We start from the raw sequence: 14,506 nt of genomic DNA on the forward strand, positions 1-14,506 counted from the left end.
TGTGGGGCTGTGGGATGGGCTGTGGGGCTGTGGGCTGTGGGATGGGCTGTGGGGCTGTGGGGCTGTGGGATGGGCTGTGGGGCTGTGGGGCTGTGGGGCTGTGGGATGGGCTGTGGGGCTGTGGAATGGGCTGTGGGATGGGCTGTGGGATGGGCTGTGGGTCTGTGGGGCTGTGGAATGGGCTGTGGGTCTGTGGGGCTGTGGAATGGGCTGTGGGGCTGTGGGGCTGTGGGATGGGCTGTGGGGCTGTGGGATGGGCTATGGGATGGGCTGTGGGGCTGTGGGCTGTGGGATGGGCTGTGGGGCTGTGGGATGGGCTGTGGGATGCTTTGGTTTGGGTTGGCTTGGGAGGGATCTTAAATCCTGCCTTATCCCCCCTCCAGCTCTCTCTCGGAAGGAAAAGGACCTTTAAAAGTCACTTCCAACCCAAACTGCTCCAGGATTCCGTGGAAATGAACAGGTGGGAATGCAGGAAAAGCTGCTCAAGCCTTGAAGGATTGAGGGGGAAACCACGGAATGGTTTGGGTTGGGAGGGATCAAAATCCCTTCTTGTCCCGTGGGCAGGGAGACCTCTCATTATCCCAGGTTGCTCCAAGCTGGCCTGGGGCACTTCCAGGGATGAGGAATCCTCTGGGAAATCCATCCCAGGGCCTCACTGCCCTCACATGGAGGAATTTCTTCCCAATATCCCACCCAACCCTGCCCTTTCCCAGCTGGAAGCCACCCCTTGTCCCATTGCTCCTTGTCCAAAATCCCTCTCCAGCTCTCCCAGAGCCCCCAGGGAAAGAAAATGACCTTTAAAAGTCACTTCCTTTAAAGTTGCTCCAGGATTCCATGAAAATGAACAGGTGGGAATGCAGGAAAAGCTGCTCAAGCCTGGAATAACTGGGGGGACAACCACGGAATCATGGAATGGTTTGGGTTGGGAAGGATTTTAAATCCCATCTCGTTCTGAGTCCAAAGGATTGCAGCTCTGCCAGGAGCAAGACCACAAGCAGCAGCAGCTTTTTCCAAGCTGGAATTGAATCCCAACCGAGCTGGGAGCACCAGAGAGAGCACAGAGAGGGAGAAGCCACATTTCCAACACCCCTGAGACCTGGGAATGCTTTCCCAGGGAATGCCCCTTCCTAGGGCTGCGGGAAGGACGAGGGAATCCTGCTGCTGGCTGAGCATTTCCCAGGCTCTGGCCACTTTCCCTGGAATGCTGAAACGCCCTGGATGGCCCCAAGGACACGCACCTTCTTCATCCACAGCCAGCACGGTGGCCCCTCGGCTGAGCAGGGCCTGCACCACCGAGGCCAGGCCGTTCCGCGCCGCGATGTGCAGCGGCCTGCCGAGGGGGAAAAGCGGCATCAATCCCTGAAACCCCACCCAAAAAATCCCACCTCCACCCAGCCGGAACACCCCGTGGTGGTGAAATCTTGGATGGATTCAAGGGCAGGCTCCGAGCTCAGCTGCTCCCAGCTCGCCCATTCCCACCTTTCCCGGTTTGTTTTCCCTGCCCGTACGGCGGCCGAGCCCGGGGCTGTGGGAATACTCACATCTGCAGAGCACTGTTACTTGCATTGATAAGGCCAAGGTCTTGGGTTTCCCCCAGGATCAACAAGGCACACTTTTCATGGCCCTGGCGAGGAGAGAGGGGGGTTTAGGGTGGGGTTAGGAAGGGAAAGGCCAGATCCGAGCGGGATGTGGCTCGCTGGGATAGGGAATTGTTCCCTAAACCTGTCCTGCTCCCGCTTTGCCAGGGCTGGAGAGGAAGAGCTGCTGCACCTCCACCTCCTCCTTGACCACAAGCCTCTGGTTCCCACCACAGGGTGGTTTGGGATGGGAGGGACCATAAAAATCACCTCATTCCCACCCCTCTGCCACAGGCAGGGACACCTCTCCCCATCCCAGGTTGCTCCCAGCCCCGTCCAACCCAGCCTGGGCTACTTCCAGGCATGGGAAATCCTCTGGGAAGTCCATCCCAGGGTCTCACCACCCTCTCAGGGAGGAATTTCTTCCCAAAATCCCACCTAACCCTGCTTTGTGTCGCTGTAAAGCCATTCCCCTTTTCCCATCACTCCAGGCCCTTGTTCAAAGTCCCTCTCCAGATTTCCTGGAGCCCCTCTGGGCACTGGAAGACCTCTCTGGAGCCCCTTTGGGCACTGGAAGGTCTCCCTGGAGCCCCTTTGGGTGCTGGAAGGTCTCCCTGGAGCCCCTTTGGGCACTGGAAGGTCTCCCTGGAGCCCCTTTGGGCACTGGAAGGTCTCCCTGGAGCCCCTTCAGGCACTGGAAGGTCTCCCTGGAGCCCCTTTGGGCACTGGAAGGTCTCCCTGGAGCCCCTTCAGGCACTGGAAGGTCTCCCTGGAGCCCCTTTGGGTGCTGGAAGGTCTCCCTGGAGCCCCTTTGGGTGCTGGAAGGTCTCCCTGGAGCCCCTTTGGGCACTGGAAGGTCTCTCTGGAACCCCTTTGGGCACTGGAAGGTCTCCCTGGAGCCCCTTCAGGCACTGGAAGGTCTCCCTGGAGCCCCTTTGGGCACTGGAAGGTCTCCCTGGAGCCCCTTTGGGTGCTGGAAGGTCTCCCTGGAGCCCCTTTGGGCGCTGGAAGGTCTCCCTGGAGCCCCTTTGGGTGCTGGAAGGTCTCCCTGGAGCCCCTTTGGGCACTGGAAGGTCTCTCTGGAGCCCCTTTGGGCACTGGAAGGTCTCTCTGGAGCCCCTTTGGGCACTGGAAGGTCTCCCTGGAGCCCCTTCAGGCGCTGGAAGGTCTCCCTGGAGCCCCTTTGGGTGCTGGAAGGTCTCCCTGGAGCCCCTTTGGGCACTGGAAGGTCTCTCTGGAGCCCCTTTGGGCACTGGAAGGTCTCTCTGGAGCCCCTTTGGGCACTGGAAGGTCTCCCTGGAGCCCCTTCAGGCACTGGAAGGTCTCTCTGGAGCCCCTTTGGGCACTGGAAGGTCTCTCTGGAGCCCCTTTGGGCACTGGAAGGTCTCCCTGGAGCCCCTTCAGGCACTGGAAGGTCTCCCTGGAACCCCTTTGGGCACTGGAAGGTCTCCCTGGAGCCCCTTCAGGCACTGGAAGGTCTCCCTGGAGCCCCTTTGGGTGCTGGAAGGTCTCCCTGGAGCCCCTTTGGGCACTGGAAGGTCTCCCTGGAGCCCCTTTGGGCACTGGAAGGTCTCCCTGGAGCCCCTTTGGGTGCTGGAAGGTCTCCCTGGAGCCCCTTCAGGCACTGGAAGGTCTCCCTGGAGCCCCTTTGGGTGCTGGAAGGTCTCCCTGGAGCCCCTTCAGGCACTGGAAGGTCTCTCTGGAGCCCCTTTGGGTGCTGGAAGGTCTCCCTGGAGCCCCTTCAGGCACTGGAAGGTCTCTCTGGATCCTTCTCTTCCCCACAAACCCATCCCAATCCACCCCTGGGACACCTCTCCCCATCCCAGGCTGCTCCCAGCCCCATCCAACCCAGCCTGAGGCACTTCCAGGCATGGAAATGACCCTGGAAATTCCTCCCCAGGAAAAACACAGACAGCTCTGTGCCACCTGAGCTGCTCCAAAACCCCCCTGGGTGTGTCTGTGCAGAGCAGCCGGGCAGTGCCAGCCCACCACGGTGACACGGTGCCAGTGCCACCCCCTCCGCCACGTGCCTACCTTGCTGCAGGCCAGGTGAAGAGCTGTGTTCTTGTTGACATCCAGCACAGTTATATTTGCTTTCGCTTGGAACAGCAGGAACTCTGCAAGGACGAGAAGGAACCGCTGAGGAGAAGCCACCCAGAGCACGACGACGTCCCCCACGTGCCCGCCAGCAGCGAGGACACCTCTGTCCCCCACAGGATCCGAGGCTCTGGGCAGCTCTGCCAGCACCCACCCACTGCTGCCGTGTGCCCGTTCTCCGAAGCCACCATGAGGGGGGTCCTGCCCAGCTTGTCCGCCGTGTCCACCTCGGCCTGGTGGCGCAGGAGCAGCTGTAAACCATGGACGTTGTCTGCAAAGGCAGCAGCGTGAAGGGGTGTCCTGGGGAGGCCAAAAACAAACCACAAACCCAGCGGCTCAGGAGGAGGGAACGGCGTGATCCTGGCAGGAATGGCGTGGGAGGGACAGCTGGGGTGCCAAGGAGGGGACAAGGCTGGGCTCACCTTCCTTTGGCATCTCTGCTATTAACAATCTTGGCACCTAATGCTTCCACCAGCATTTCAGCAGTGCCGTCCTGGTTGTTAATTCTGTGGGAATGGGATGAGAAGGGAAGTTAGGAAAAGGGCTGGGAAAAGCAGCAGCAAGGTTGGGATGAGAGCAGCACATCCCAGGGGATTCAAGGCCTGGAATTGTCTGAGGTAAAACTCCCTTTTCAACACATCCCAGGGGATCCAAGGCCTGGAATTGTCTGAGGTCAAACTCCCTTTTCAACACATCCCAGGGGATTCAAGGCCTGGAATTGTCTGAGGTAAAACTCCCCTTCCAGCACATCCCAGAGACTCCAAGGCCTGGAATTGTCTGAGGTAAAACTCCTCTTCCAGCACATCCCAGAGACTCCAAGGCCTGGAATTGTCTGAGGTAAAACTCCCCTTTCAACACATCCCAGGGGATCCAAGGCCTGGAATTGTCTGAGGTAAAACTCCTCTTCCAGCACATCCCAGAGACTCCAAGGCCTGGAATTGTCTGAGGTAAAACTCCTCTGCCAGCACATCCCAGAGGCTCCAAGGCCTGGAAATTTTTTGGGGTAAAACTCCCCTTTTAGCACATCCCAGAGACTCCAAGGCCTGGAACTGTTTTTGGAGTAAAACTTCCCTTCCAGCACATCCCAGGGCCTCCAAGGCCTGGAGTTATTTTGGGCCCCTCAGCACATCCCAGAGGCTCAAGGGCCTGTGGATTCCTTAAGAAATTGTTTTTGGGGTAAAACTCCCCTTTTAACACATCCCAGAGGCTCCAAGGCCTGGAATTGTCTGAGGTAAAACTCCCCTTTCAGCACATCCCAGGGGATCCAAGGCCTGGAATTTTTTTGGGTAAAACTCCCCTTCCAGCACATCGCAGGGGCTCCAAGGCCTGGAATTGTCTGAGGTAAAACTCCCCTTCCAGCACATCCCAGAGGCTCCAAGGCCTGGAATTATTTTTGGGATAAAACCCCTCCTTTAGCACATCCCAGGGGATCCAAGGCCCAGAACGGTTTTTTGGGGTGTCACTTACACTGCACAGTGCAATGGAGTAAAGGGGTTTCCTTCTAGGTACGCAAACGGGTTGTGTTCAAGTAACAATTCAAGACAATCTTCGTGCCCTGAGGAGAGAGAGGGACAGCAACGGGGTCAGCACCGGGGCTCCCTGGAGCACAGGGATTGAAGGCACCTCACAGAATCCCTGAATCCCTGAGGCTGGAAAAGCCCTCCCAGAGCATCAAGTGCCACGTCCAGCCCTTCCTTGGACACCTCCAGGGATGGGCACTCCAGTCCCTCCTGGGCTGTTCCAAAGCCTGACCACCCTTCCCATGAGGAAATTCCTGCTGCTGTCCATCGTGACCCTCTCCTGGAGGAATCTGGGGCCATTTCTCATCCTGGTGCTCCCTGGGAGCAGAGCCTGACCTCAGCCGGCTCCGCTCTCCTGTCAGGGAGTTGTGGGGTGAAAAGGTCCCTCCTGAGCCTCCTTCGCTCCAGGCTGAGCCCCTTTCCCAGCTCCCTCAGGAGTTCTCCAGACCCTTCTCCTGCTGGCCCAGCCCTTGGCCAGCTCTGGCCACGCTCCGGCCCCTCAGTGTCCCTGTGGCCGTGAGGGGCAGAACTGGACCCAGGTGTGGCCTCACCAGTAGAGAAGAGCTGCCTGAAGAGCCAGAGGCCCAAAGGAGGTGCCCAACCCCTTCCAGTGCCTGGCACAGGGGCAGAGGATCCATTTCCCTGCTGGCAGCAGCTTGAGGAGGTTTCTAATCCCACACAGCCCCTGAAGGACTCACAGCTCCCACAGGGACATCCCTTCCTGCTGCCATCCCACAAATCCTGCAGGAAGCTGCTCTGGAACAGCTCCTTTCCCATTCCAATCCTCTTTTAGGGAGCCTGACAGATCTGGGAGCCTCCCTCTCAGATTCCTGCCACCCTTTCCACCAGGAAAACTCCCCAAGCAGCGGGAGGAGGCTGAGGATAACCTGGATTTCCCCATCCCCACTCTCAGTCCCACCTGCTGCCATCCCACAAATCCTGCAGGAAGCTGCTCTGGAACAGCTCCTTTCCCATTCCAGCCCTTTTTGAAGGAGCCTGACAGGGGGAAAAAATCTCCCTCTCAGATTCCTGCCACCCTTTCCACCAGGAAAACTCCCCAAGCAGCGGGAGGAGGCTGAGGATAACCTGGATTTCCCCATCCCCATTCTCAGTCCCACCTGCTGCCATCCCACAAATCCTGCAGGAAGCTGCTCTGGAACAGCTCCTTTCCCATTCCAGTATTTTTTTTTTAAGGAACCTGACGGGGTCAGAATCTCCCTCGTGGACTCCTACCACCCTTTCCAGCAGGAAAACTCCCGAAGCAGCAGGAGGGGGCTGAGGATAACCTGGATTTCCCTGTTTCCAGAGGGAAGGCAAGGCTCTCACCACTGTAAGAAGCCCAGTGCATGGGTGAGTAGCCGCTGTAGTCCACCACGGAGTCCAGGGGGTCAGTGGAGAGCGCTGCCTGCAGCAGGGTCCGCAGGACCTCCAGGTGGCCGCACGCTGAGGCGAAGTGGATCGGGGTCCGGCCCTTGAAATCCCGGCACAGAACAAAGGCATCGTGGTCCAGCAGAGCAGCCAGGCAATCCTCACAGCCGGTCACGGCCTGGGGACAGGACACGGCAGCACGGGGTCACCTTCAGGGACACTGCCACCCTAAGGGACACCGCCACCCTCAGGGACACCGCCACCCTCGGGGACACTGCCACCCTAAGGGATACTGCCACCCTAAGGGACACTGCCACCTTAAGGGACACTGCCACCCTCGGGGACACTGCCACCTTCAGGGACACTGCCACCCTCAGGGACACCGCCACCCTTGAGGGACACTGCCACCCTAAGGGACACTGCCACCCTCGGGGACACCGCCACCCTCGGGGACACTGCCACCCTAAGGGATACTGCCACCCTAAGGGACACTGCCACCTTAAGGGACACTGCCACCCTCGGGGACACTGCCACCTTCAGGGACACTGCCACCCTCAGGGACACCGCCACCCTTGAGGGACACTGCCACCCTAAGGGACACTGCCACCCTAAGGGACACTGCCACCTTCAGGGACACTGCCACCTTAAGGGACACTGCCACCCTCGGGGACACTGCCACCTTCAGGGACACTGCCACCTTAAGGGACACTGCCACCCTAAGGGACACCGCCACCCTAAGGGACACTGCCACCCTAAGGGACACTGCCACCCTCGGGGACACTGCCACCCTAAGGGACACTGCCACCCTCAGGGACACCGCCACCCTCGGGGACACTGCCACCCTCAGGGACACTGCCACCTTCAGGGACACTGCCACCTTAAGGGACACTGCCACCCTCGGGGACACTGCCACCCTTGAGGGACACTGCCACCCTCAGGGACACCGTCACCCTAAGGGACACTGCCACCTTCAGGGACACTGCCACCCTAAGGGACACTGCCACCCTAAGGGACACTGCCACCTTCAGGGACACTGCCACCCTAAGGGACACTGCCACCCTCAGGGACACTGCCACCTTCAGGGACACTGCCACTCTAAGGGACACTGCCACCCTCAGGGACACTGCCACCCTCAGGGATACTGCCACCCTCAGGGACACTGCCACCCTAAGGGACACTGCCACCTTCAGGGACACTGCCACCCTCGGGGACACTGCCACCCTCGGGGACACTGCCACCCTAAGGGACACTGCCACCCTCGGGGACACTGCCACCCTCGGGGACACTGCCACCCTAAGGGACACTGCCACCTTCAGGGACACCGCCACCCTAAGGGACACTGCCACCTTCAGGGACACTGCCACCCTCGGGGACACCGCCACCCTTGAGGGACACTGCCACCCTCAGGGACACCGTCACCCTAAGGGACACTGCCACCTTCAGGGACACTGCCACCCTAAGGGACACTGCCACCCTCAGGGACACTGCCACCTTCAGGGACACTGCCACTCTAAGGGACACTGCCACCCTCAGGGACACCGCCACCCTCAGGGACACTGCCACCCTCAGGGATACTGCCACCCTCAGGGACACTGCCACCCTAAGGGACACTGCCACCTTCAGGGACACTGCCACCCTCGGGGACACTGCCACCCTCGGGGACACTGCCACCCTAAGGGACACTGCCACCCTCGGGGACACTGCCACCCTAAGGGACACTGCCACCTTCAGGGACACTGCCACCCTAAGGGACACTGCCACCTTAAGGGACACCCCCACCTTCACTGACACCACCCTAAGGGACACTGCCACCCTCGGGGACACTGCCACCTTCAGGGACACCCCCACCCTCAGCCCAGCTCATCCAACGCCCTTTTCCCTCTCTCCGGGAGGGGATCCCATTCCCCCTGTGAGGATCCCATTCCCCCTGTGAGGATCCCGTTCCCTCCGTGGGGATCCCATTCCCCCTGTGAGGATCCCATTCCCTCCATGGGGATCCCGTTCCCTCCATGAGGATCCCATTCCCTCCGTGGGGATCCCGTTCCCCCTGTGGGGATCCCATTCCCCCTGTGAGGATCCCGTTCCCTCTGTGGGGATCCCGTTCCCTCCGTGGGGATCCCATTCCCTCCATGGGGATCCCATTCCCTCCATGAGGATCCCGTTCCCCCCGTGGGGATCCCATTCCCCCTGTGAGGATCCCGTTCCCCCCGTGGGGATCCCATTCCCTCCGTGGGGATCCCGTTCCCTCCGTGGGGATCCCATTCCCTCCATGGGGATCCCATTCCCTCCATGAGGATCCCGTTCCCCCCGTGGGGATCCCATTCCCCCTGTGAGGATCCCGTTCCCCCCGTGGGGATCCCATTCCCTCCGTGGGGATCCCGTTCCGCCTGTGAGGATCCCGTTCCCTCCATGGGGATCCCATTCCCTCCATGGGGATCCCATTCCCCCTGTGAGGATCCCATTCCCCTTGTGGGGATCCCGTTCCCCCTGTGAGGATCCCGTTCCCCCCGTGGGAATCTCGTTCCCCCCGTGGGGATCCCATTCCCCCTGTGAGGATCCCGTTCCCCCCGTGGGGATCCCATTCCCTCCGTGGGGATCCCGTTCCCTCCATGGGGATCCCATTCCCTCCATGAGGATCCCGTTCCCTCCGTGGGGATCCCATTCCCCCCATGAGGATCCCGTTCCCTCCGTGGGGATCCCATTCCCCCTGTGAGGATCCCGTTCCCTCCATGGGGATCCCATTCCCCTTGTGGGGATCCCATTCCCCCTGTGAGGATCCCGTTCCCTCCATGGGGATCCCATTCCCTCTGTGGGGATCCCATTCCCTCCGTGGGGATCCCGTTCCCCCCGTGGGGATCCCGTTCCCCCTGTGAGGATCCCGTTCCCCCTGTGGGGATCCCGTTCCCCCTGTGAGGATCCCGTTCCCTCCATGGGGATCCCATTCCCCTTGTGGGGATCCCATTCCCCCCGTGAGGATCCCGTTCCCTCTGTGGGGATCCCGTTCCCTCCGTGGGGATCCCGTTCCCTCCGTGGGGATCCTGTTCCCCCTGTGAGGATCCCGTTCCCTCCGTGGGGATCCCGTTCCCTCCGTGGGGACCCTCGCGTGGCCGGAGCCCGGGGCCCCTCGGGGACGCGCTCACCCCTCGGTGCAGCGCGGTGCGGCCCCTCTTGTCCGCGGCGTCGGCCGTGGATCCCTTCTCCAGCAGGAGGTGGACGCAGTCCACGTGGCCGTTCATGATGGCCAACATCAGCGGGGTCCTGGGGCACGGAAAAGGGCACGGTGGGCATGGAAAAGGGGCACGGAAAAGGGGCATGGCGGGCATGGAAAAGGGGCACGGTGGGCTCGGAAAAGGGGCACGGAAAAGGGGCACGGTGGGCATGGAAAAGGGGCACGGTGGGATCAGAAAAGGGGCACGGTGGGATCGGAAAAGGGGCACGGTGGGTTTGGAAAAGGGGCACGGTGGGCATGGAAAAGGGGCACGGTGGGCATGGAAAAGGGGCACGGTGGGATCGGAAAAGGGGCACAGTGGGTGCAGAAAAGGGGCATGGTGGGATCGGAAAAGGGGCACGGTGGGAATGGAAAAGGGGCACGGTGGGTGCAGAAAAGGGGCACGGAAAAGGGGCACGGAAAAGGGGCACAGTGGGAACGGAAAAGGGGCACGGTGGGTGCAGAAAAGGGGCACGGTGGGCATGGAAAAGGGGCACGGTGGGTTTGGAAAAGGGGCACGGTGGGCATGGAAAAGGGGCACGGTGGGTTTGGAAAAGGGGCACGGTGGGCATGGAAAGCGGGTTTGGGATTCGGGAATTCCGCGGCTCCCCAGCCCCAGCGGGGCCCGGCTGCGCTGGGATTGCGGGGCCGGGTTTGGGGGCTCGGAGCTTCTCCCCGTGTCCAGCAGGGCCAACTGCAGCCGGCTGGAATTGCCAAGGGTGGCACAACTGGGAATGGGGGGGGGAACTGGGAATGGTGGGTGTAACTGGGAATGGGGGGGGGGAACTGGGAATGGAGGTGAGGGACAACTGGGAATGGTGGGGGGAACTGGGAATGGGGAGGGAGAACTGGGAATGGGCAGGGAGAACTGGGAACGGTGTGGAGTAACTGGGAATGGGGAGGGATAACTGGGAATGGTGGGGGTAACTGGGAATGGGGAGGGATAACTGGGAATGGTGGGGCTAACTGGGAATGGGGAGGGAGAACTGGGAATGGTGGGGGTAACTGGGAATGGAGGTGAGGGACAACTGGGAATGGCAAGGGACAATTGGGAATGGTGAGGGATAACTGGGAATGGAGGTGAGGGATAATCGGGAATGGTGTGCGATAACTGGGAATGGGGAGGGATAACTGGGAATGGAGATGAGGGATAACTGGGAATGGTGAGGGATAACTGGGAATGGTGAGGGAAAACTGGGAATGGTGGGGGTAACTGGGAATAGGGAGGGAGAACTGGGAATGGAGGTGAGGGATAACTGGGAATGGTGAGGGATAACTGGGAATGGAGGTGAGGGACAACTGGGAATGGGGAGGGAGAACTGGGAATAGTGTGGGATATTTGGGAATGGTGAGGGATAACTGGGAATGGAGGTGAGGGATAACTGGGAACGGTGAGGGATAACTGGGAATGGAGGTGAGGGATAACTGGGAATGGAGGTGAGGGGTAATTGGGAATGGTGAGGGATAACTGGGAATGGAGGTGAGGGATAACTGGGAATGGTGAGGGATAACTGGGAATGGAGGTGAGGGATAACTGGGAATGGTGAGGGATAACTGGGAATGGAGGTGAGGGATAACTGGGAATGGAGGTGAGGGGTAATTGGGAATGGTGAGGGATAACTGGGAATGGAGGTGAGGGGTAACTGGGAATGGTGAGGGATAACTGGGAATGGTGTGGGTTAACTGGGAATGGTGTGGGTTAACTGGGAATGCAGGTGAGGGACAATCAGGAATGGGGAGGGACAATCAGGAATGCAGGCGATGCCGCCGGGATATTTAAGCAGGAACAAATTCAAAGTTTTAACTAAAGAATGCAAATGCAAATGGAACCGAAAACGTTCATCAGGTGCAGAGAACAAGGAGGGCCGAGCCGAGCCCATTCCCAAATCCCGGCAGCCTCGGGAAGGACAAGGAAGAGCTGGGAAGGGGGAGGGGGAGCTGCTCTTAAAGTCTCCTTCCAGCCCTCAGTGCCCTGCTGGGATTCCATCCAAAAGCTCCCGAAATTCCATCAATAAACTCAATAAATCCCATAAAAAACTCCCGAAATTCCATCAATAAACTCAATAAATGCCATTGAAAAGCTCCGGAAATTCCATCAATAAACTCAATAAATCCCATGAATAAACTCCCTAAATTCGACTAATAAATTCAATAAATTCCATAAATAAACTCAATAAATCCCTTAAATAAATTCAATAAATTCATGAATAAATTCAGTAAATTCCATGAATAAACTCAATAAATCCCACTAATAAATTCAATCAATTCCACTAATAAATTCAATAAATTCCATGAATAAACCCAGTAAATTCCATGAATAAACTCCCTAAATCCCACTAATAAACTCAATAAATCCCACTAATAAATTCAACCAATTCCACTAATAAATTCAATAAATTCCATGAATAAACCCAGTAAATTCCACTAATAAACTCAATAAATTCCATGAATAAACTCAATAAATTCCACTAATAAATTCAATAAATTCCACTAATAAATTCAATAAATTTCATGAATAAACCCAGTAAATTCCATGAATAAACTCCCTAAATTCCACTAATAAACTCAATAAATCCCACTAATAAACTCAATAAATCCCACTAATAAATTCAACCAATTCCACTAATAAATTCAATAAATTCCATGAATAAACCCAGTAAATTCCACTAATAAACTCAATAAATTCCATGAATAAACTCAATAAATTCCACTCATAAATTCAATAAATTCCACTAATAAATTCAATAAATTCCATAAATAAACTCAGTAAATTCCATGAATAAACTCAGTAAATTCCATCTATAAACTCAATAAATCCCATAAATAAATTCAATAAATTCCATGAATAAACTCAGTAAATTCCATTAATAAACTCCCAAAATTCCACTAATAAATTCAATAAATCCCTTAAATAAATTCAATAAATTCATGAATAAATTCAGTAAATTCCATTAATAAACTCCCGAAATTCCACTAATAAACTCAATCAATTCCACTAATAAATTCAATAAATTCCATGAATAAACTCAGTAAATTCCATGAATAAACCCAGTAAATTCCATGAATAAACTCCCTAAATTCCACTAATAAATTCAATAAATTCCATGAATAAACTCAGTAAATTCCATGAATAAACTCCCTAAATTCCACTAATAAACTCAATAAATCCCACTAATAAACTCCCTAAATTCCACTAATAAATTCAATAAATTCCACTAATAAATTCAATAAATTCCATAAATAAACTCAGTAAATTCCATGAATAAACTCAATAAATTTCACTAATAAACTCAGTAAATTCCACTAATAAATTCAGTAAATTCCATGAATAAACTCCCAAAATTCCACTAATAAACTCAGTAAATTCCACAAATAAACTCAATAAATCCCATTAAAAAATTCAGTAAATTCCATAAATAAACTCAGTAAATTCCACTAATAAATTCAATAAATTCCACTAATAAATTCAATAAATTCCATGAATAAACCCAGTAAATTCCATGAATAAACTCCCTAAATTCCACTAATAAATTCAATAAATTTCACTAATAAACTCAATAAATTCCACTAATAAATTCAGTAAATTCCATAAATAAACTCAATAAATCCCATAAATAAATTCAATAAATTCCATGAATAAACTCAGTAAATTCCACGAATAAACTCCCTAAATTCCACTAATAAACTCAATAAGTCCCATTAATAAATTCAGTAAATTCCATAAATAATCTCCCTAAATTCCACTAATAAATGCAGTAAATTCCATAAATAAACTCAATAGATTCCACTAATAAATTCAGTAAATTCCATTAATAAACTCAATAAATTCCATAAATAAAGTCACTAAATTCCATCAATAAACTCAATAAATCCCATGAATAAACTCCCTAAATTCCACTAATAAATTCCATCAATTCCATGAATAAATTCAATAAATTCCACTAATAAACTCAATAAATTCCATAAATAAACTCAGTAAATTCCATGTATAAATTTAGTAAATTCCACTAATAAATTCAATCAATTCCATTAATAAATTCAATAAATTCCATTAATAAACTCAATAGATTCCACTAATAAACTCAATAAATTCCATAAATAAACGCAATCAATGCCATAAACAAATTCAGTGAATTCCATGAATAAACTCAATAAATTCCATTAATAAATTCAATAAATTCCATTAATAAACTCAATAGATTCCACTAATAAATTCGATAAATTCCACCAATAAATGCAATAAATTCCACAAATGAACTCCCTAGATTCCACTAAAAACTCAATAAATTCCACTAATAAATTCAATAAATTCCATTAATAAACTCCCTAAATTCCACTAATAAACTCAGTAAATTCCTCTAAAAAACTAAATAAATTCCACTAATAAATTCAATAAATTCCATAAATAAAGCAAATCAATTCCATAAATAAATGCAGTAAATTCCATGAATAAACTCCCTAAATTCGACTAATAAATTCAATAAATTCCATGAATAAACTCCCCAAATTCCATGAATAAACTCAATCAATTCCACAAATAAACTCCCGAAATTCCATGAAAAAACTCAATAAATTCCACTAATAAATTCACCAAATTCCATAAATAAACTCAGTAAATTCCACAAATAAACTCCCAAAATTCCACTAATAAATACAATAAATTCCACAAATAAACTCCCAAAATTCCACTAATAAACTCAATAAATTCCATGAATAAACTCAATAAATCCCATGAA

General features: G+C 53.5%; 1 protein-coding gene across 3 annotated transcripts in view; it reads right to left on the bottom strand.

The window, feature by feature from the left end:
* ANKRD52 (ankyrin repeat domain 52) overlaps positions 1-14,506 on the bottom strand; it is a 51,526-nt gene that overhangs the window by 2,871 nt on the left and 34,149 nt on the right. For all 3 annotated transcript variants that reach the window (XM_032093987.1, XM_032093989.1, XM_032093988.1), the window contains 8 exons: positions 9,703-9,820; positions 6,521-6,740; positions 5,142-5,229; positions 4,097-4,180; positions 3,829-3,974; positions 3,612-3,694; positions 1,542-1,624; positions 1,239-1,330 (listed from right to left, as the gene is read on the bottom strand). In XM_032093987.1, the coding sequence (XP_031949878.1) occupies positions 1,239-1,330; positions 1,542-1,624; positions 3,612-3,694; positions 3,829-3,974; positions 4,097-4,180; positions 5,142-5,229; positions 6,521-6,740; positions 9,703-9,820 (914 nt within the window). The remainder of the gene's footprint in view (positions 1-1,238; positions 1,331-1,541; positions 1,625-3,611; positions 3,695-3,828; positions 3,975-4,096; positions 4,181-5,141; positions 5,230-6,520; positions 6,741-9,702; positions 9,821-14,506) is intronic.

The sequence above is a fragment of the Corvus moneduloides genome, chromosome 30 (genome assembly GCF_009650955.1).
Source record: "Corvus moneduloides isolate bCorMon1 chromosome 30, bCorMon1.pri, whole genome shotgun sequence".
In the NCBI taxonomy this organism is placed as follows: domain Eukaryota; kingdom Metazoa; phylum Chordata; class Aves; order Passeriformes; family Corvidae; genus Corvus; species Corvus moneduloides.